The 24462-nt window shown below is 34.9% G+C and overlaps 1 protein-coding gene across 1 annotated transcript; it reads right to left on the bottom strand.

Moving 5' to 3' along the window:
- Positions 1-8749: 8749 nt before the first annotated feature.
- On the bottom strand, positions 8750-15542 carry LOC121244849 (homeobox protein knotted-1-like 2). The gene is made up of 5 exons (XM_041143072.1): positions 14652-15542; positions 14426-14551; positions 14156-14291; positions 9715-9971; positions 8750-9509 (listed from the first exon to the last, which is right to left on the bottom strand). The coding sequence occupies exons 1-5, from the start codon at positions 15057-15059 to the stop codon at positions 9306-9308; spliced, it is 1131 nt and encodes a 376-aa protein (XP_040999006.1). The 5' UTR covers positions 15060-15542; the 3' UTR covers positions 8750-9305.
- Between the last annotated feature and the right edge of the window lie 8920 nt (positions 15543-24462).

Genomic DNA, 24462 nt, shown 5'->3' with positions numbered 1-24462 from the left:
TTTTTGTTAGGGAATTAATTTAAAAAGAGAGGTGAACGAGTGTCGATCCCTCCCATTTCCCTAAATATATATATATATATATATATATATATATATATATATATATTTCTAGTTACCGTGAGGATGGGCAAACTTTTGGTAGTCAAAGATCAGAAAATAAAAAAATTAGCAGATAACTTTTGGGCAAATTTTTTGTGGTGGAGTTTTCAGGGAAGCCGAAACAATTTGATGACCCGACTCGATAATGATTCGTTACTTTTTTGTTTTTTTTTTTGGTTGTAACAAATAGAATCCTATTGGCTCAAGCCTCATTGGAAATCTTTAAAAAAAAAACTGCAATGAAATAATTCATATTATGTTGGATCATCAAATTAACCAGGCCACCACAAAACAGAACTAAACCCCACACAAAAAGCTGATCAGTAAATCGATCTTGCAATGTTAAATCGTCAAGTCTTTTACTTTTTACATTTAATTTGTTATTGAACAAATGAAAAAAGAGAGAAGGATAATTTTTATGTCTAAAATTTGACAAACCAGCAAGATTCACTTTGTACGTATTCTGATCTCCAAACTGCCTTTAGCAAAACAGGAGGCAGGAAATATGTATTTTCTTGATCAAATTACAGCCAACTACGAATTTAGCCAAACAATGATCAGCAACAGATGATCATGAATTACCTCTCTATATAATTAAGATGGTGCCTATATATATATATATATATATATATATATATATATCTTTAAGGTAATCACGAGAGGTTTCTTCTTTCAAAAAAATAAATAAATAAACACGAGAGGTTTTCATGTCATTATTAATTTAATATAGATGCCGTTAGTTCTACAACAATAGCCACAAATTAGTCACAGACGCTGGTAGCTGAGCTTTTGGACAACGCACTAAATATTTCAGTGGCACAGACACATCCTCCGATTTTGACTCTTTTTGCATTGGAATAGATTAAAAAAATTAAAGCTATAAAGAGATTTTTAATATTGAAACGCATTGGAAATAAAGTTTTCTCGTGGTACTATTTTTGATACAATTGTTTCGACGACATTAAATAAATGATAAATATTATCTAATTTAATCAATATATTTCTTATTTAATTCAAACCTCTTAAATTTAAATAACAATTAAACAAAACAATAAGGATAAAATACATCTGAAACCATAAAAAAATAAGAGTTCTTCTATATACTACCGGCACGAGTAACCGTTGGGGAACCGATCAGCCCATATATTATTAAAAAAAATAAAAACAAAAACAAAACAGGAGACATAAACAACAAGGAGGGGTCGTCGTGGTGGTCGTCGTCGTGGGTAGCTGAATCAGCGCTGGTGGTGGTCATCATGGGTAGTCGAATCTACTGAAAGTGGTCGTCATGGGTCTATCTGGTAGGAACACATGTGTTGTGGCCCATGGCCAAGCCACTAGCCATGTCGAGACAAGGCTGGACAGCCCCAAAACAGCCCCACGGGCATGCCATGGGTCCTGCCTTAACATGCCCAGGATGCCAAAGGAGGCTGGTGACCAAGTCAGCCCGTTCAACATGGCCAGCGCCCCCAGCATGCCCAGCACGCGCACATGCCTCGCTCGGGCAGTGCGTAGCAATCCCGCGCGCACGTCCAGTGTGCCCGCCCCAGCACGCCCAGCGCCCAAGCGCCCTGCCTGGGCCATGCCAGCCATGCCAATGCCCAGACCAACCCAGGGTCATGTCAGCCACATGCCAACAGCCATGCTAGCCATGTCATGGGCTAGCCTAGCCCACCCATGGGCTCATGCATGCCATGGGTCAACTTAGCCCATGCCAACTATATTATTTTTTATTTTTTATTTTTATTTAATTATTTATTTTTCAAGAGACCTATTGAGGGTTTCCAAGTTGTAATCCTTATAAATAGGACCCTTAGTCTTTGCATTGACATTTTTTGACAAATTTTCTAGTGGGTAGACTATTTTGTTCTTAAGATCACCATTCGGTGCTAAGGCACCTGGGCTCTTTGGGGTGCAATACGTGAATCCCCTAAGAGAGATCACACCTTGCAATTCGTGAATAGGTGTGGTTCAATCTATCTTGTTCTTTTCATCTTTAGGGTGCAATTCGTGAATCCCTAACAATCCGTTAATCTTATGAGTATTTTCCATTCCATCTCTTGTTTTCCATTTTCTATTATTTGATCTTAATATTTTATGTGTATTGTTCTTGAGTTGTTCTTGAGTATTTATCACTTGTTCATCGTGTTCTTCATTTGTTCTTGGTGTTCACCCATTCCATTACTCATTTGATCCATTTCATACCACATACTCGACCACCACCTTGTTTGTCATCCTTTCCATAAATTTACACACTTTACATAAAGCATTCCCACCATCCCAATTGCCCTAGCCGAAATACCTAGCCACCATCTCCCATCAAACCCTAGCCATATTCCCCACTTACCATACTCGACCAACCCTAGTGTTGCCCTACTTTCCATAATAGTTCACATTTCCATAATTGTCCTTCATCACTCAAATAACCATTGACCTAGCCGAACCCATCTTGTCTCCCATCTTCCCATCTTGGTCACTTACCATAATTAGCCATTCATCCACATAAGCCCTAGCCGTCCACCTCAAACTTCCATAAGATGATTCATTCCTTTTAGGAGTCTTAAGTTCCTCAAATTCAAAATTCAAAATTCAAAATTCAAATTCAAATTCAACTTCAAATTCAAATTCCAATTCAAATTCAAATTCAAATTCAAATCCCTTAATTTAAGGAATTGCGAATTCTCTTCAATTCCTTAGATCACTCTTCCTACAATCTCTCTAAGTCAACTATTGACTTGTCATCTTAATTCAAATTCAAATTCCCCTCTTCACTCAAAGATTCCTTCCATCTTACAAACTTCCCATATCCACTCCTAAACCAACCAAATCTAGCCAATTTTCCTAACACCAAGTCAATCCCAATCCGCCCACCTTAGCCTCCAAACCCTAGCCTCACTCTTCCATCTCATTCCCAAACCCTAATTCCACCACACCAATTCGGCAACCCTAGTTGCTTACACTCCAAACCCTAAATGGCCATCCTACCCTACGTTAACCCTAGTTGTTGCTTAGCCACCAAACCCTAGCCTTACTCTTCCATCTCATTCCCAAACCCTAACATCATCCTAAACTCCAACCCTAAGCCAACTCATCCAAATCTCGAAATCTACCCTAGCCACCCCACAAAACCCTAGCTACACTTCACTATACCAACCCTAATCTCCATCCAAGTGGCCTAAACATCAAGGGCAACCCCCAAGCCATCCGCATTGCATCAAACAACCATAATCAACTCTTAGAACACTCCCACTCCATCAACTTGGCACCACTCTCCAAGAACAAACCCTAACCTCATCTCTTCCATTCAACCCTAGCCTCCATCATCTTGGCACCTCACTCAAGAACAAGTCTAGCCACCCACATTAATTTGCCTTAGCCTAAACACTTAACCTACCTAAGTGCATCATCTTCATCATTTCATTACTCAAACACCATTCATTTGGTGAAAGCCAAGCAAGATAGCAAGATCACTCGGTCATCATCTTCATCAAGGCAAGCTAGTGGACCTTAGTGTTAGGGACAAGACCGGGGTCCCTAACATTATCATCGTCGTCGTTGTCTTGGCTAGCCAATTGTGGGTAGCCAAATCTACGCCGGTGGTCTTCGTCGTCAGTAGCGTCGTGGGTCTTCATTTTTCCTTCACTTCTTACAATTTTTCTTTCACCGGTCGTGAGAAATGCAAAATCTTGACGGTTGTCGCAAGATCAATGATGCTAGTTTAGTTGTAATTGTTGATAACTGCCCGTTGCTCAGTGATCTTGATGTTTCTACGTGTGTCGTCATAGATTGTGGGATTGCAGACCTGGACCAGGCAAACCAATTCAATCTCTAGATCCTCTCTGTTTCAGGGTGCTCTTTGGTGACTGACAAAAGCTTGCCTGCCTTGGAAAAACTAGATCCTTCACCTCTTACAAATTTTCATTCATTTTCCTTCATCGATGTTTTCCTTCACCAGTCGTGGGAAATGAAAACGCACCCAAACGCACTATTTTGAATTTTTGCCCACGTGGGACGTGGTTACGCCATGGTTGTAACAAGAATTTTTGAAAAATGAAATACTCTAGCACATTATTGAAGTGACATTTGACATTCGTGTGTCATGGATGGGTACTTTTTTTATATAGGAAATAGACTTCAGTTCATTCATGAAATCGAAGTTATAGCTATAACTGGTCAATACATAGAAAAAAACTCAGATTACAAACCAAACTACTCATCTGTGGGGAGTTTTCTCGCACACAAATTTCTTGGCAACGGACATTATCTTAATTTCTAAAAACTCTTTACTGATAAGACTGGCTTGTCTGAGAGTACCATTCTCTATAAAATAAAATAAAATAAAATAACAGAGATAACCATCCCCTCTCCAAAAGAGGAGAAAGACACAACCACCCCCATCCTCCAAATGAGCAGAATGACAAAACCACCCCCATCCTCCAAATGAGGAGAAGGACTAGACCACCCTCGTTCTCAAAAAGAGGTCGGAATACTCCTGCTATGGACCAAAGTCCAATAGCCTATTTCTTTTATTTCCTAACACAAACAAAAATCAAAACTGTAGACATTTAAAAACACTGCAAAAAACTAAAAAAACACTGGCTAAGGCGGCTAAAATGGCACGTGAAGGATACACGCCACTCTAGGAAGATGTCGGACAATCGATCTTGAGGATACCGGAGTCGCTAACCCCAGAAACTCCGCTCATGGCGGCTGCGCAAGCGGCGGCGAGTGGAAGCCACACGTCCGCGATGACCCGCGCGTGTGTGCTACGCGTCGCTCCTTTTGGCACCGTATTAGGTGGTCTGGAAGATCGGCGATTGAGGAAACGCATGGTGGGGCACGTGTAGTACATTGGCCACCAGAAAACCAAGGGTCGGCGTTTCTCCTTTATTTGACCTGGAAAAAAAATTAACAAAAAAAAAAGAACAAAATAGAGAAAACAAACATGGGAAGAGAAAGGGGAAGAAACACTGATTTCGGTTTAGGGTTGGAGAGAGGTTGGAGATTCTCGTCATTGATGGGTATTTAGCTTGCGTTAAGAAGAGAGAAAATAAGAAGACTCCTTGTCTTCATTGGGATGTCTTGCGATGTCTATAAGTTCAGTAACAGAGTTAGTTAGATGAGATGAAACTTTGGTAAATAATAGTTAGTTTATAAATAGTAGTGAAATAGTTTGAGTGTAGTACTTTTTAGGTTTTGCAAAAAAAGAGTAAAAAAATTGAATAAAAAATATTATAAAATTAAAATATTGTTATAATATAGTTTTATAATATTATTTTTGTTTGGAGATTTGAAAAAGTTAAATTATTTTTTATTTTTATTTGAAATTTTAAAAAAGTTGTAATAATTAGTTTGAAAATTTTGTAATGATTAGTTTGAAAATTTTGTATTTAAATTATGTTTGAAAAGGAAATGAAATGAGAAAAAATGAAATAAAAATTTTAAGATGAGATCTAGTTTTAAACAAGCCTACGTAAAAGTTACTTATTTATTTATTATAAGAAAACAAACTCTCATTAATAAAAGAAGATTTAAGACATATCATGAAAAGAAATTATGGAAAACATCCGAGGGTGTGTGGCTCCAAATTATGGAAAAGGAAATTAGAAGAGAGAAAATGACAACAGGAAAAGAGTGAAAGCGATCAAGCGTGCGGAAGCCAGATCATGAGGCTAATTCGTGGTTTTTAATTTTTAATTATGGGAAAAGATACTCTGCGGTCCTAGTTTGACCGCTTTAGTTGATTATTGGTTAAATTTATTTTTTATTTAGTGGTTAAAGAAATGATTTTAAATATATTAATATATTTTTTTAATTTTTTAAAATATTAAAAAAAAGCAGCCTGGCGGCGGAATAGTAATCTGAGCCTTTCATTATCACTTGTTTGTGATTGCCGTTTGATGAGGAGACTTTAAACTGTAGAATTTATCAATTGATCATAGCAGTCGTCATTGTACACGTCATCAGTTGTTTGTATTCGTCGGCCGCCGACACGACAGATTAATTAGAGGTTTGCGTGGTTGATGACAACATGGAGTGGGACTTCCCATTTTACCATGCAATTAGTTTTATTTTTGTAATCAACGCTTGATTTGAAAGTTAGATTCGACTGAAATCAATTTAATTTTATTTAATTTAATTTAATTTTAAACTGAATTTAACATTTAAATACTCAATTCTCAAATCATTAAATTTATTTAAATTTAAAATTTTTTAATACGTGAGATCTACAACATTTTTTAACTTTTCATAAATACATTTAAACTCATTTAATATACAAACATATCTAAACTCATCTTATATGGACTCCATAAAACTTACTCCATCATCTCAACTCACTATTATTCATAAAAAACTCAATTCATCTCAACTTAACTCAATATCCAAATGGCCTAAATAGCTAATCAAAATCAAATTAAGGTACCGTTTGAATAGTAAAATGAGATGAGTTGAGATGAAAGTTAAATAAAATATTGTTATAATATTATTTGTTAATACTATTATTGTTTGGGGAATTAAAAATGTTGAATTGTTTATTATATTTTGTGTGAAAATTTAGAAAAATAATAATAATAAGATGAGATGAAACATTTTTACTATCTAAACAGGATCTATGTTATCATTTGGATATAGAGATGACATGAAATCATCTATAAATAATAAAAAAATTATTTGAATTAAGATATTTTATAGAGTTTTGGGAAATGAGATAAAAAAAATTAAATAAAATATTATTTTTAATATTATTTTTATTTTAATATTTAAAAAATGGTTTTGTTTATATTGTTTACATATTGAGATGAGATATGATGAGTTGAGATACTTATTCTATCCAAACCATACCTAATAGTTATAAGAGTAACAAGAATTAAATAAAAGAGGAACACCGTAAATAAGTCTTGAATGTACAAATTCCGCGCAACCCTTTTATAAATACTGTAGATTATAAGTGGTATGTGAATATTGTAGAATATTATATGCTTACAATGTCATTTAGCCAAGACCTAAAAATAAAAGGAAACCAATCAAAGTACCATTTACCTTCTTAGTGATTTGTAATTTAACTAGTATTTTCTTAATTTCTTCCTTAATAATAATAATAATAAAAGGAAGAGCAAACCTTCTGACCGGTTGGGCTGCTAAGACCCTAAAAACAACCCACCAATTAGAAGCGGACACGTACGCATTTCATCTTCATTTTCATGGGATCGCACCTCACCCGATTGTTTGTTTTCCTTTCATATTTGTTCTCTCTTTCATCCAGGAGAACTCTCGTGAATCAGAAACCCCCCTGGCCCCCCCTTGCGACGGTGCTGCGAATATCACCCCCCTCGCGACGGTGGCAAGGAGACAGACAGCCCAAGCCCCCTCTTGCGACAGATCTAGAAACCCTAGAATGGTTCGATTTTTCTCTCCCTCAAGATTCTTCTTCTTCGATTCTCTCTTCACATCATTCAATACTTTGGGCTAGAACATTCTCCAGATGAAATCGCTACTTACAATTTCAGTAATTATTCTCCAGCTCATTTTACAATTTCAAATATGTTTTATATGAGTAGGGTCTCAGCTGAGATTCCGACTGAAGAGATGGATAGGGGTTGGGTGAGATGAGTTGCAGCGGTGGTGCAAACGAACGGAAGAGTCTCAGTGAGATGAATTTTGAAAGGGGCAGTGCAGTGAAAGTGTGAGGCACACGGCAGGGATGAAGACGAAGAAATTACAATTGTGGCAGGGCTAATTGTGTGTGGTTGCAACTATCTTGTTTTTGGTGTAAATTGTGATGTGGCAGCTTTTGATTGGAGGGTTGTTTATTAGACATAAACAGCCGGACCGCTTAGAAGCGGTTATGAAAAAGGAATAGGAGTGAGTTCTATTATGCACGAATATTTTCTCTTTTTGAAAAAGAGTGGAGTTTAATATTAAAAAAATTAATTTTTTTTATGTGGATTCCTTATTTACTCATTTTTTTTAAATAATTGCGTGAAGCTTACACACTACACGACTGTAAATATCAGTTTACTTAAAAAAATATAAAAAATAGACTAAGAAGACGTAGATAAGTTTGTAAATTTGAATAAGTTTGCAGTATGCTCAAAATTAAGATCTTGTCACCCCCTGCATACAAAAAACTTGAGCAAATCCTACCAAAACCCAGACTGAAACCCTCCTAGATCCGGACTCTCAATTCCCCCTCTATTGTTGACCACCGACTCCCTTCCACTTACCCAAGTCATACCACCTCTAGTGTTTACTTCAGTTTTCTGTCTATTCTTCCAAGTTACAGTGCATCCCAATCGCTACGGCTCCATGCCAAGACAACACATGCAGTCCACGAGTTGAATTGCACAAAATCCGCAATTGGCAGCTCCCCCTTATTGGGGATGGGCAGAGGGATCATTTGACCGATCTCATATTAACCTCTCTTTTTTAAAATATTCTTCTCTTTTGGTGCTGTATTAACCATGATGGGCTGTTTATAGGGATCTCCCACCCCTTACTTATCTTGTAACCTATGTTTAATACATATGAAATGTGCCTTGGGAGGGGAGATAAAACCCCCTGCGTACAAGCACAAAGCAAAGTAACACATGCACAAGCTACGGGTCTACTTGAAGATTCCTAGTTGCAAGCCAAAAAAGCACAATGGGGCTGGAAAAACCGGATAAATTATAATATTACACCCTCATTAACATCATATTCAGTTTCTTCTTACTATATACACTTAACAGCAATTAAGTAGTTGCTGTTACAGATTTGAATATGTTTGAAGTAGTACAGATCGTCGATGCATAAAAGTAAAAACTAAATAAAATGTTTCTCCCAGCAATTATCATCATCTCCTCACATATATATGCTAACTAGAAGCACACAGCAAATTAAAATACAAGAGAGAGCTCCGGATCCTCGATGATATCGGACACACAAAACAATTCAAAACGTCCCAGAATGACGTAAATTGGCACAATGACATGACATCTCTGCAGCTCAACTTGAATGTCATCACCACCGCATGCATACGGACTATAGTTTTCACTAAATTGCAGTGCAGTGATGGAATCCCTCCTAAAAAATATCAGAACATTGCTCAACTCTGGTACGGACTTAGCTTTAACAAATTATACTGATGTCTTAATTAATTCAGACTGCATTATTATAAGACAGTTCTCAACGTCGATAATTACTATATATGCAAATGATTTTAGGACTCATTGTCCTAGACGGTAATGGCCATCACCCAAGTAGTGACTATCCATGTAGAGAGCAGCATTTTGCGGATGTAGCCCATCCATTACCATAAACTGCATATCTTCAGAAGGTTTCCAGTGCCGTTTTCTCTGGTTTATGAACCAATTATTTATTTGCTTCTGGTCCAAACCAGTTGATTCAGCCAATGCTACCTTCTCTGTCTCCTGCGCGTTTATAATAGAGAAAAAAAAAAAAAACATACTGTCATGCAATTTTATATATAGTTGCTTGAAATGTTTCAAGCCACTAAAAAAGTTTCATGACATCGGCAGATGTGAGTGAAGATGACAAGATCTAGAATGAAGAGTGCAATTTCTTGCATGGGGTACTGAAAAACTATCCATTTTTTAAGGCCAGGATTATGCATACCGAAGGGTAAGGCCATTTGTAGTGCAACTCCCACCAACTAAGCAGCTTTTGTCTGGCATCTTTTGGTAGTTTTCCTTTCTTCTTTTTCTTGGAAAGCTCTTGCTTGAGGCTGCTTAAGTAACCACTATACTTCCTCAATAGGTGATTCTTAAGTTCACGGTCTTCAGCACGTGGATCAATCTCAGGAACTTCTGTTTCTCCAGCACTATTATCTTGATCCTCTTCGGATGAGCCCATACCTTCACACTTCTCATGATCTGTCACAAGGAAATGTAAGAACTGGAAAGTTATATTTCATGCAATGATAATCCACATTTGGAAAAAAATCTATATGAAGATTAATTTTACACGATTTTTCAAGATCTAACAAATTACATCAAACATTCGTAATATATGTTCACAAGAAGTGCTATGCATCATTCTTTTAACCATTATCCTCGCATCATATCTTTAATGTGGCATCAAATTATTGGAAATTTATATACTTCATACCACATAAGAGCATGAAAAGAGGATAATGATTAAGAAAATAATAAAGATGATAATATCATTATGAGATATTGGACACGGAAACCATACATATTAACAATATCCGAGCCGTTGGCAGTGGAAGTGCCACTTGGGCTACAGCCCATTGGCAAACTCTTTAACTCTCAGTGTATGCCAACTTGTCCTTTCCGTGCCAAGCTAATTAAAATAGACGATTTTGAGAATCTCAAACGATCCAATGAAAAAGGAAAAAACCTACAATGTTCGGGTTGACAGATATTAGCCTATTTAGAAGACTTAAGCATTAATCGTTACTCCCATTAATAGAACGCTACTTTTGGAGGGCACCATATATATTTCCACTTCTTCCCCCTCACAAAGCCTAACATCCGTTATTGAACAACACTGAAGTATTGTCTCGTGTGTCCGTCAAATTAACAACTATATATATATGGCAGAGGACGGCCAGCCATCTAGTCTTTTAAAATTGTATCCAACCTGTTATTCACTAGCAATTACCATATGAACTTGGAAACTGAATCAATGATTAGGTGTAGCTGGCAGGGCCCCGAACCCCCACCCATCCAATCCACACATCCCATTAGGGGCCGGACCCCAATACGGGTGCAAACGGTATTCTAACTAAAAAATACATATGCAGACGGGTCCGAGGCATGGTGGGTGCCCAGAATTTCAACCGCCCCTAGGATATATATAAACTCACAAATTGACCTGACTTGATTTGGTACGTTAAATCTATTTTACAATAAAAATAATTTTACTATCGAAGTATCATATCAAGCCACATCAATTTCTGGGTTTATTTTTTAGTGATCTCTTTGTGACTAGAACATTTCTCTATAAATATACTTATTTTTCTCTCTCCTATCATTTTCTCTTTCAACCGCTGTCCTCTCCTCTCCATTCCCATCTCTTCTCTTCTTCCCCTTCCACTCACGTCGGCATCTCTCACAGTTAACCTACTATACTTCGTCTTCTTTCTTTCCTCCTCTTCTTTCTCCTCCTCTTCTCTTCTTCTTTCTCCTCTCAGCTCGCTTCTTCTTCTCCACCCACGGCCAAGCACAACCCAAGACCACGGTCATTGCCGTAGAACTATAAGTTAAAGACAATGGGTCTGCGAGCTTTATGACTGACAGCCTACAACCTTGGATCTACAAGTTTTATGACCCATGGTCGCGACCTTGGGTCTGTGGGGTTTATGAGCCACAGTCGTGACCATGGGCCACCGTGGGTCACGAGCATGAGTGTGGATGTGTTTCCATGCACAAATTTGAAGATCTATGCATAGATATGAAGTGTCTTGTTTGTTTCATGTTATTGTGATCTTGTGCGACTTTTATGATGTATTTATGAATTTTATGAAGAATCAATTGTTGGACGGGGGTGGTATAAAGGTGGTCCTCAATCCACTTACCTAGCAAGCCGATATGACAGTTAGAAATACAGGTAGGGACGGAGTGTGAAGGTCAAATTTAGCCGCCCCAAGTTGGAATGGGGTGCGGGATGGGTGGCTAACCACCTGTATGGGGAGAATAACACCCATATTAATGATGCTTTGAAACGAACCACATTACCCTAGAAGACATGGCATTCTCGACCCAATATGACCAAAAAAATTGAAATCACAACCTCGAAACTTGAGTTTTTCGAAACAATATAACTGAGGAATTCCATAACGAAGCTACAAGAAAGTGGGCAATGGAGTACAAATAAAAACAATAACAAACATTCATAAGTCCAGTACTTTAATTTATCAGAGGAGTGGTGGTACATATATTTACAATATTACAAGTATTGGGTATCCACCCCTTTTTATCATTTTTTTCTTTTTTTTTTTAATTCAAATTTCAAATGTAAAATTTCAAAATCTTCACCATAACTAACACGTCAGCACATATAGTTACGTGCGTAAAATTGCAAGTATAAATAAAATTTTCCAAACCAGAGACCAACTAAGGCACCGGTGTGAACAGAAAGAGAAGCCTAAAATAATAAGGGTACAAAAATTAATTGAGAGTAAAATGTTAAAAACTGATATACATGATGTGTCCGGCAAGTTCTACCACTTGCTAAAAACAAATGCTGATTGAGCTAGTTTTTTTACCTTCAAATTAGCATGCACTTTCTTGGGAGGAATATACTATTCATTTGCCTAACACATTACCAAGTTTGTGAACATATTAAGCATCGTGATCAAGTCCTCAAGAAGTAATAATTACTATGATTCAGGAAGCCATTGATCATCCTCTCAAAAAATATATACATTTATACTTCTAAAATATGTGAAGCTGAAACTGTGATCATGCCCACCACCATAGAACCTCAAAATTCACATTTATAGTTATTGTACCCACATCCACAATTTACAATAGCTGCCGTCTAAGAATGATCCATGTACCAAAACCATTCAGACTTGGCCTCAGTTTGGATTGGAAACTCACATCAACTCATCTTATTTTATTATTATTGTAATTTTTCTAAATTCTCACACAAAATATAATAAATAATTCAACTTTTTCAAATCTCAAAACAATATTAATATTAAAAAATAATATTCTAATAATATATATTTTATTCAATTCATCTAAAATCATCTCAACTCATCTCTGAATCCAAACGAAACCCCAAGAAAGCGTCTTAGAATATATTAGGACTAGTGTGGCAACATCGATATATGAGCTAGGAACCAAAAACATATTTTCCTTGGGGTGATCAAACCATCACAGAAAACATATTTTCTTTGCCAAATCAAATGGACCTAAATTCGTAAGAGAATATAGGAACGAACAAAACAAATTAACCAATCAAGATGAAACCCTTGGTCGTGGTGGCATGCTTTCACAGAATGCATGCATGAAACATTCAGTAAGAGTAAGGACAAGGGAAAAAAAAGCATTCATAGATTTCTGATTAGAGATCGAGGAGGAAAGTGTATGTGTCCACCCAAGTATGGTTGATACCGGCCGGGTTCATTCCTCATAAGCTACACCCGACAAAAATACAACACCATGCACAGTCCAACAATAATGAAAGGCAAAAACAACATTAAAATACTAACAATAATGGTGGGAGTAATCATTTATCCCCCTTAATTTATATGATTAATGTCATGAGCAAAGAAAGAAAAACAAATCCTGGATTTGTGGATGGGCGAAAAAGAATTAAATATAAATATGTAATCCATCGACATCAGTAAAAAATTATATTTTCTGACAAGATGTACAAGCTACACAAGGGGTAGCAGTGAATTGAACAGAATCCTATGCTTATTTTCCTTTTGGGGTTAGTGTGAATGAAAAAAATAAAATACAGAATCATGGAAATGACAAGAAGAACGATCTCGAGATGTTCGTTTATCACGTAGACCTACAGAGTACGAGTCAGATTTACTTAGCAGATGAAGAAAGATAAGACCTAGCCTAGATTTCGGTATCAAACTCTAAAAAGAATAATTTGTCGCGATACATGACTGTAAAGCTAACCCATTTCAGATGCATATGTTCGAGGTTCATTGTTTATACTACCATACCATTGCGCTTTGTCTTTCATCCTTTATGTGGATTTTTCTTCTTTTTTTGCGATTTTATGTGGATTTTTCCTAGGTGTATAAAATGCACAAAACAGATCCCTCTCATGATTAGGGTTTTGCTAAGCAACTCGATCGCAACAAGGTAATTGTCTATTTCTCTCTCTTTCGTGGGTCTTGATCCACTTCGGTACTGGAACGTGTAATCTGGTCAAAGTTCCGTATGGTCGACAAGAAGTGACCCCTACTGACTCACTGAGTCATTTCTCTCTGGGAAGACGATTCTGCAGTAAATAGAATAGTAGGAAAAGCTACCTGTATGCACAGAATACGTAGATATATCTAATTTCCTGGGATATAATATATATATATATATATATTTATTATATATATATGGAAGAATACCAGAGGGAAGGATCCGCACGGCGCCATTGCAAAGCATGTTAAGCTGAGTTTCGATCCTACTCATGAAATCCATTGCTTCTTGAATAGGTCTGCTTAGTTCGTCCCGATATTTCACCAGCATGTCATAATAGGCTTCCTGATTACCCATCTCAAATGTTTTCAGATATTGGGTGAGTGACCGCAAGAGAGACAAAGAGAACTGTTTTTCCAAACTAAATGAACAAAGAGAAATTATTGAGCCAATTAATTAATGAAGTGTAAAGGAATCACCATGAACTGATCGAGTTCTGGGTCCTTTCCAGTCTCTGATCTGGAAGACACTGAAGATCGTTGCCGCGACTCAAACTCCTCGCGAGCAGCTGAGAGCCGAGCCACCATTTCAGGCGGAGCGCCGACCTATTTATAAAGCACCAAGAGATCAGAGAAAGACGGTCAATCTTCTACGTATTTTCCTCCAGAAAGTTCATCTTCTACTAAATATGTGGAGGATAAACACCTTTTGGCAATCCATGTAAGCTTCCAAGAGATTAGAGTACTGAGGGTGGGCGAAGATTTTGGCTTTGATAGCCTCAACATCAGTACTGGAGTTCTCATTCCGGCCTTCTTGTTGTTGCTGAACTCCAGCTTGGTGCCCCCTCATCAGATGGTAATGGAATGTCTGTAAATGATGGGAACCGCTGTTTTCGGTCTTCACAATTGGGTGTACTTCGGATTGATAGCACTCTCCGCCGGATTGAAGAGGAAAGGTGTTGATATGCATCTGGGTCTGCTGATCACTGCTCACGTTTGATCCACCGCTTGTTCTCCCATAACCAGAAGAACGCGCTGCAAGAACTGGTGAAGCGTACAAGAAATTACCCCTTTCAGCTGAATTCTCATTAAGATGATTGTTATAGTCCTCCATTCCTCCGTCAACCCAGATGAAAAAAACCAGTATAAATATTGTAAGAAGCAAAGAAAATGGTCCTAAAACCCTAAAAAGTAAACCCTAGATAATTAGGATAGCAAGCAGTGGATAGCCAAAGCAAGCAACCATGATTTGGGTTCCCTGTAGTGATCTGTCACTTGCACAAAAAGGACAATAAGTCATGGCCGTGAAAAATTAATTAGGAATGAAAGTTAGCAGTAAGTGTTGGTTCAGAGAAGCCTTGAATTGATGTTGCACCAGGATTTGGGCATACTAAAGAAGCAGAGGGAACAAGTCGGAAGACATGATGCAGGGAAGAAGCACGGCGGGTTGCATAGCCGGAGAGCCGTCGACCGCTCCGTTTCTCGTATGGTGCGTGAGAACTGGATACTGGACAAGACTTTCTCAAAGAAAAATAAATATTTGAAAATTACAAAAAGCGAAAGAAGCTAGAGAGATAAGGGAAAAATATATATATAGATTGTAGACTTTTCTCTTCGTCCTTTCGTGAATTAAAATAAGAGAAAAATTAAATAAAATATAGGTAGAATATAAATTTTTAATATTATTTTTGTTTTAAAATTTAAAAATTTTAATTATTTATTATATTTTATTAAAAATTTTAAAAAAATTATAATAATTATATGAGATGAGATGGTAATTTAGACTTGTTATCTCCTACCACTCATTTACTATTTTCTTTATTTTTTTATTATTTTTTTACTTAATAATTAAATAAATGACTATTAGTAAAGTTGTATACTTTTTTTTTATTTTTTATAAAATATAAAGGAAGTTAAAAAAATATTCAAAAGAAAATAATAAAAAAGAATAAAAATTTCAAATATATTATGAAATAGTAAATATGTGGTAGGAGGTTGTAATTTTATCATTATCCTTTTATTAAACAAATCAAGACTTAAAGCATTCTCAATGGTTCCTTTATCATATCCTTCAAAATACATCATTAAAATTAACTTTTTCTATTTTAAATACTGATTTTTATAATAAGTTATACATCAGTTTATCTATTTTTCTATATCATTTAAATGTTCTTTTTTTAATATTTTTTATTTATTTCAAATATTTCTTCTAACTACTAATGAATTTGCAAATGAGAGAGAAAATAATTAAAAATATTTTAAAGTTGTGAAGAATATTCCCTACATCTAGAAGATTATTATAGCAAAATATAAAATAAAAATCGAAATACAAAATCCATTTAAGTGATTTTTTGATTAACTTTCTTTATATTTTACAGGAAAATATATTTTACATGAGCCATTGTGAATACTTAGTCTGTGTTTGGATAGTAGAGTATTCAATATTTTATTATTATTTTTTACTTACTTTTTACTACATTTGATTACTACTCATTACTATTTAATATTTTTTCATTACTTTTTTTAATCATTTTTCATTAATATTCACATTCGTTTGAGATGATCACCTCGCACTATCCAAACGTAGCACACGCTGTTTATGATATTGATTTGAAAATAGAATTACTTATAAACCATTTGTATTACCTTTTTTTTCATGCTAATTTCAACGCGTTGAGTGCTTTCTTTATTTTTATTTTTATTTTTATTTTATTTTTTAGGTATAGGGCACAAAGATGTCTGTGTTCTTGCTCGTGGAAATCCACAAATTTCAACCGAAGGATACGCGAGTTTCCTAGCTGTCATATGGATTCTGTAGACTGGACGAAATTATGGTTATTCAATCAAGGAATCCCAAAAATCAGTCAGCTTTGTCTTTCTTCTCTTTATTGAGTTTACGTCAAACTTGAAACGAGATTAATTTTATTTTAATATCATCTGCAAAATTTTATTTTAATATCATCTCCAAATAATAGTAAAAAGATAATAAATAATTTATAAATAGTGATGAAGTAGCCTTAAGTGATCGCGATCATTTCACATTAAACTTTTCAATGTTACCGTATCCGTTGTGTGTTGGGGGTAAAATGCGGACTTGTGCAATGCCATGAAAGATTGAAGATTGAAGATTGAGCCCATTAGGCCATTAAAGATTAAAGATTGAAGGTTGGAAGCAATGATTTGAGAAATACAGAGTTGATCGATCATATAAAATATTGTTTGGATGTTGAACTGATGTTAAATTAAGTTAAGTTGAGATAATAAAATATTATTAAAATATTATTTTTTAATATTAATATTATTTTAAAATTTATAAAAGTTGAATTGTTTATTATATTTTATATTAAAATTTAAAAAATTTATAATAATAAATTGAAATAACTTAAAATAGATTTAAAATCCAAACGAAGCCTAAAAGGGAAGGAGTCGACTTCATTGCATGGGAGATGGGGGAACGGAAGAATCAGAGAGCTTCAAACTGTTTTGTTTTGTTTTGTTTTTTTTTTTTTTTCCTTTCTATAGAGAAATCCATATGAGCAGTTGTAGAGAAAGTAGTGAGTGTGGAGTTCTTATATCAAGCTAAAATTATAGTAAATTTTACACCACATATTTGTGTGTGTAGGTTTTAGCGTCAAACCATGTAAATATTAGTCTTTTTTATTTCATGTAATTTATTCTTAAAGAGTAATACTACATACAGTTATGAAGTGTACAAGCGCCGTGCAATCGTTTTGAAAAAGAGTTAGGTCTACTATTTAAAAATTAATTTTTTTTTCATATGAATCTCATATTTATTCACTTTTTTTAAAATAATTGTATGGTGCTTACATACTCACGACTGCAACTATCATTTCTCATTTTTAAATTAGCCATAAATAAACAACTGAAACATAATACCATCAAGAACAACCATGTGAGAAGAGAGGGTCATGCGACTATATTGTCGAGATTGATAGTACATCAAATGTATATAATTACCTATTTTTGACTTTAATGTGAAACATATTTACTTTTTAATCTCAAATTTTATATAACTTCTTATATTATAGTTTCTTTTTGTTAAGAAGTATTTAACAATTAAAACATGCATGTGCCAACCTCCAAGGTAGCTTGGCACAAGTGGTAAACACTTTGGTCTCTGTGGTGTGCTCCTTAATTCAAGTCTAAAATTTGAATTATTTTAGGTGCAAATGATTTCTAAAAGCTATCAGATTGATAGATTTTTTTCTTGAATTATTAAATTCTCTTGAATTATTCAATGTGTACTTACGAAAAACTCATTGTCGAATGGTTATGCACCCCAAGATTAATCGGGACATTTTCTCAAACACTCGGTGGCAATAAAAATTAAAACATGCATGTGCCATCTCCAAAGATAAAGTATTTTATAAAACTTACGTCCGTTTTTATTTAATTAATAACATATTGTTTCAAATCAAATATATGAGTTGCAATCTGAAAAAACTTGGAATGCATGTCGTCATGTGAAATGAAGATTCGAATTCATATGTCTATTTATATACACCAATAAATTTTGAAGTACCACGCCGCTTAATTGGTTACAAAAATAACTTCATACGCGCATATGCAACAAAAGATTAATATCATAGTCATAGATGTATTTAGGATCCCTAATTCGAACTTCAGTCTTGGTTAGGGGTGTAATCAGCCTGGGGTGATCACAGACTGAAAATTTTGATACATCATTTTTGCAAAACTAAACTGTTAGCTATCGGTCCAGTTGGTCCATTGTAACCAATTCAATCTATGAATATTTTTTTCCTCATTTTTCTTTTTTGACAAAAAAATTAATCTAAAAATTAATTAACTTATTAAAATTAAGTGATCTTTTTAACATTTCATATATGATTAATGAACATTAAATAATTTTATTACATATATGGTCAATAGTACTTGGATAAAAATTATATAATTAACTTATACAACTATTATATAAAATCACACCCCGAGACCAACGGTGTCTGGAGAGAGACTGGTGCGTTTCAGACTTATATATATCATTTTATCTTTAAAGTGTGATGGTTGTACTCCAAAAATACCCATGTTAGGATTGAAAACCAACGTATTCGGTGCGGTTTCGGTCTAAAACCTACGCTGCACGGACGGTGTCTAGGGAGCTTCAAAACCGACCAAACTGGCCGATTAAGGGGAGAAAACCGGTGTTTTTGGTGTTGACGTGAATCGGTGTGGTTCATCGGTTTGCCATCAATGTCGCTGTGAAGGAGGGGCGAGCGGCGGGTTGTGAAGTTGCAGTTGTAGACGGAAGAAGACAGGAGAAGAGAAGAAGAAGAAGAAGAAGAAGAAGAAGAAGAAGAAGAAAGGGGGTTTTTATTAAAACTTATAACTAAAACGACATCATTTCACTTAAGTAAGTGAAACAACGTAGTTTTATATATGTATAATATAATATATACACACACATATATATATAATCAGTCGGTTCGACGGTTTATTTTTGGTTTAGATTGAAATTGAACTAATCGACGTATGTTTCCTAAATTTTATACAGCCGGCCGACCAATTCTTTGTCGATTCTAGCCGGTTTTGAACTCCAGTGGCCGGTTCGCGTCGACAACGATCGGTCCCATTTATGTGTAGCCCTAACCCATATCATCAATTGTATATAATCAGAAGTTATGCATGATGTGTTGCATATGGTGGAGATTAATATATAATTCCTCATCAATCAATAATATATAATTAGTACATCTTGAGATACCTAATTTAACAAAGAAAATAGGGTGAGTAAGTTTCCTTAAGTGTACTGCCAATGAGCCAAGATCCTTTGAATTAATTGGAAACATCTTGATTTCTCACTAAGATTGTGTTTGGTTGTAAGACTCAATTGAGTTCAATTTAGTTTGAGGTTAAGTCTGACATCCAAATACATAATTTTCAAATTACTAAATTCATTTCAACTCAAAACCTCCTTACACGTGGGACCTACAATCTTTTTCAATTTAACACATTTTTATATGTGAGATCTATAATCTTTTTCAACTTCTTATAAAAAAATATTAAACTTATCTTAACATCTAAACACACTTAAACTCATTTTAGATGATTCTACATAATTCTCTCCACTATTCAATTCACTATTATTTATAAAAAAAATTGAGTTCAACTGAGCTCAACTCAGTATTTAAATATAGCCAAGAATCGAACCCCCTCCATGTATAAATAAAAAAAAAATGTACCATTGTTGTATTTGATTTTTTTATTTAAAATATTAAAAAAATTTAAATACATTAACAATAATTTTGAATGATATATTTAAAAAAAAATTATTAGTATTTTTCAAGAAAATATGGAATGTAATTAATTGCACCTAAACAAGAATTGATGCAACGTATATATAATTAAAGCTTTTCAGTTATGTCATCAGGTCTGGAGTCTCTGTACCACAGTAGAATGACATACATGGCAGTGAAGCTGTGACTTGAGTAAGTTTAAAGAGGAAAGCCCGAATGTCTGTAGGCGTAGTATTAGTAGTAGTACTGCCATTTTCAACGGTAAACAGTGCAAAAGTGCTGATAAAGACGACTGATCCGCAAAACTATGACCAGTTTCAGGAAAACCACGTGTGTACATGAATCGAGTGCGCTTGATCTCTTTCGATCTTCTGCAACCAGCTATGTCTGGCGGCGACGACGACCGCACTTTTCCCGTTTCCAATTCGCACGCACGCACGCACGCACGCATCGTCACGTAATCACGCACAGAGACCAGAAACAAGCTAACTAGCGGACAAGGGAAGGGATAGGAGGGGGGTAAAGCGCGCTGAGATCCAGTGGGCACTAACAGCCCCCGTGAGTCCCGCGCTATTAGCAGTAGGGGCCATGGAGACAGGTGTTTCTGGCTTCGGAGCCCCCACGTACCTTTTTTTCCTTCACTCTTTAATTTGTTTCTTTTGGTCTGCATAGATTGGACGTTTCCATTATAGAGTACTCCAAGTGGGTCAGTCAGGAGAGCAGTGATCCGCCATCTACAATTTGTCTACTATTTCTTTATAAAATATAATTTTTTTTAAATTTTAAATACATCAAATCAAAACCAAAATTAAAATCAAATTTTCAAAAAACATTATTTTATTCATTAACAGTTTAAGAATATTTTTGAGTAGTGAGAATACTTAAAAAATGTTAAAAATATTGGTGAATACTTATGAATAGAGATTGAAGTGAGTTTGTGGATCTCATTGAGAATATTTTGAGTTGTTTGGATGTATGAAGTATGTTAAGTTGTTGACTTTTGGATAGATAATTGAAAAATATGTGAGTCCCATCAATAATTGATTCTTTTTAATGATGATTTTATTTATATATGTAGTGATAAATATTTTAGTAATTTTATTTATTTTTTATAGATAATAATAATAAATATTATAGTGATTTTATTTTTTATTTATATATAATAGTGATAAATATTATAATAATTTTTTTCTTTCCTCTCTCTCTCTCTCCTCTGGCCCGATTCTCCCTCACGTCCAATTCTCTTTCAGCCCAATCCGGCGCCGCCGTGCGCCACCCAGCCTCACAGCCACCATCGGCGACTCCCCCTCACGCCAGCGACCAAGCCAAGCACCACCGATCTCCCCCACGCGCAGCTCTCTCTCTCCCCTGCGGTAACTCAACCGAAATGGGTGAAACCCATTTCTCTCCACTTGCACCACCGTACACGGCCACCCAGCCTCACAATCACTACCGATGACTCCCCCTCACGCCGGCGACCAACCCAGCCACCACTGATCTCCCCCACGCGCAACTCTCTCTCCTCCTGTAGTAACCAAACTGAAATGGGTGAAACCCATTTCTCTTCACTTGCACTGTCGTATGCCGCCACCAAGACCACCGCACCTCCACCACCTCTCACAGACCCAGCCACCACTAACCTCCATCTTCCTCTTCGTCGCACACTGGCATTCACACCCGAGCAGTGAACTCTTAGCTCAGAAACACAATGGAGAGACTTTGGAGTGACCTTGGTACGAAGATGGTTCACTGTGTTTGGCATGTGGAGTATTTTCATTCGTACGAAAATACTTGAAAACTGTTGAGATATCTTCGCTACCCAAACGTAGCCTTAAGAGTAGCAAATTAGGCGGTAGTTTATCATTTCTCTAGTCAGGAACCCCATTTCAATTGTCATTCATTCTGGATATGCATCAGCCAGTCACTCTTCTCCCCTCCTCAACTCCTGGCAGGTTTGGATTGAGATGAGAATTTTGTATTTTATTTGAAAGTTTGAAATATTATATTTTAATATTATTATTGTGTTGAGATTTGAAAAAATTAAATTGAAATTTAAAAAAGTTAAATTATTTATTATATTTTATATAAAGACTTAAAAAAAAGAATAATAATGAGATAAGATAAGAATTTTGTATCTCCTCCCATCCCAAACTGCTTAATTCTCGACGATCGATCATGTTAATTTGGAAACGATCGAGTCACGTGTTCGACATAGTTCATGAAAATACAAGTCGATACCCTTATCCGTACTTTATCACTGTTTTACTAATTAATTATGTTTTTTTCTTTTTACTTGTTAATCTGATTAAACTTGTATAATTTAAAAGAAAATAAATTTAATCAATAAACGTAATCATATAATTTAATTAAAAATAAATTTAATTTAATAAAAATTGATCTTATTTTACACTTTTGAGTCAATTTTTATTAAATTAAATTTATTTTTAATTAAATTATATGATTATGTTTGTTGTTTGAATTTATTTTTTTTCTAGATTATACAAAGAGGTCATGTTATGAGATTTTTTAATCCAAATTAAAAAGAAATTGAATAATAAACAGTAATAAAAAAGATGTAAGGTATCATTACCCATTGAGATAATACTAACACAACCATATAAGCATTTAAGGCCGTTTAGATATAGAGGTGAGATGAAATTCATCTTATCTCATTATCTCATCTTATTTCATCTAATTTTAATTAACAATTTCATTACTATTCATAAATTATTTCAACTCATCTCAATATCAAGACTTAAGCCTTCGTTTGGAATTATAATTCATCTCAACTCATCATTATAACTTTTTCAAATTTCAATACAAAATATAATAAATAATTCAACTTTTTCAAATCTCAAAATAATAATAATATTAAAAAATAATATTCTAACAATATTTTATCATCTCAACTCAATTTAACTCAAGTCAATTTACTTCAACATACAAACGCAATCTTAAATTCCTTAAAAGTGAGATTGAAAGTCCTTGTAAGGCACTAAAAACTTCATATAAAAAAGGCATCTAAGGTAAGGTAATCTGACAAGAGCATGAGAAACTTGTTTGCAAAGAAAAGTCTCTTAAGCATCTATGTAAGGTAAAGATAAAAAACTATAGTAGTGCTAAACAATAAAAATGAGATATAAAGAGCAATATAAAAAGAAAGTAGACCTGTAAATTTACATAATTTTATATGGCACATTAGGTTGTAAAATTATTTTTAATATAAAATAGATTTAATGTAACATATAAAATTATATGATCAAATTATAGATTTATTTTTGTAAAATCTTTTATAACGGTAACAGTTCTCTCTTGGAAAAGTGTGATCCATATCTCTCTCATGTCTATTTGTGGCTTGGGTCGATAAAAGAACAAAAGACTATAATACCTCTTCAAGAACCACCATGCATGCATGGTGGTCTTAGTAGATCAGTAAAACGCAAGAAATCTGCCCCAGGTTTTGATAGGAGAGACAGTCGTGCAATGTGGCGCCACAATTAATATTTGAGCACACACCGTGACCAAGAGGCAACCTATAAAGTGGGGCGACTCGTGAGCCACACATGCATTACTGGTGACGGTATTGTATAGGCCTACAAGGACATGAAATATTGTTGGACTCAAAATATATGTAGTTCTTGATAAATCAATGAGTAATGAGTTCACTTGGGATGCAAATGCATGGTGCACTACAATAGATTGGATTTTTTGAGACAAAAAATCCAGATTTCCTCCCAAATTATTTTTGGAGACGAAAAAATTTTATGTCTATTTTGTCTCGGAAAGACCATCTCAAAAGGTTTTTAGAGATTCAATTTTCGTCTTAAAAAATCATTTTTAGGAATGAAATTGGACGAAACCAATCGAAACAGTTCGAAAGAGACTCTTTTTTTTAGACGAACCAATTTCGTCTCGAGACATTGTTCAAATGGAATATTTTTCAATTCGAACCGACACGTTCATTCGAATAATATGAAATTTTGATTCGAACTAATAACCATATTTGATCTTGTTCGAATGAACGAAGTGTTCAAATAAATTTTAAGTATTTGAACCAATAAATTTTTGAAATGACTTTTGTTTAAACATAAATTTTATTTTTGAAAATTCTATCTGTTCGAATGGGGTTTTGAATATTAATGTAGTTATTAATATATAGTAAATATATTAATTTGTATAGTTATCATAACTTAGAATAGTATAGCTATACAATAACTACATGTAATACTTACACTATATATAGTA

This window comes from Juglans microcarpa x Juglans regia, chromosome 8S (assembly GCF_004785595.1).
Source record: "Juglans microcarpa x Juglans regia isolate MS1-56 chromosome 8S, Jm3101_v1.0, whole genome shotgun sequence".
In the NCBI taxonomy this organism is placed as follows: Eukaryota; Viridiplantae; Streptophyta; class Magnoliopsida; order Fagales; family Juglandaceae; genus Juglans; species Juglans microcarpa x Juglans regia.
Note: the sequence above shows the minus strand (reverse complement) of the source record. Positions and strands in the feature narration are given on the sequence as shown.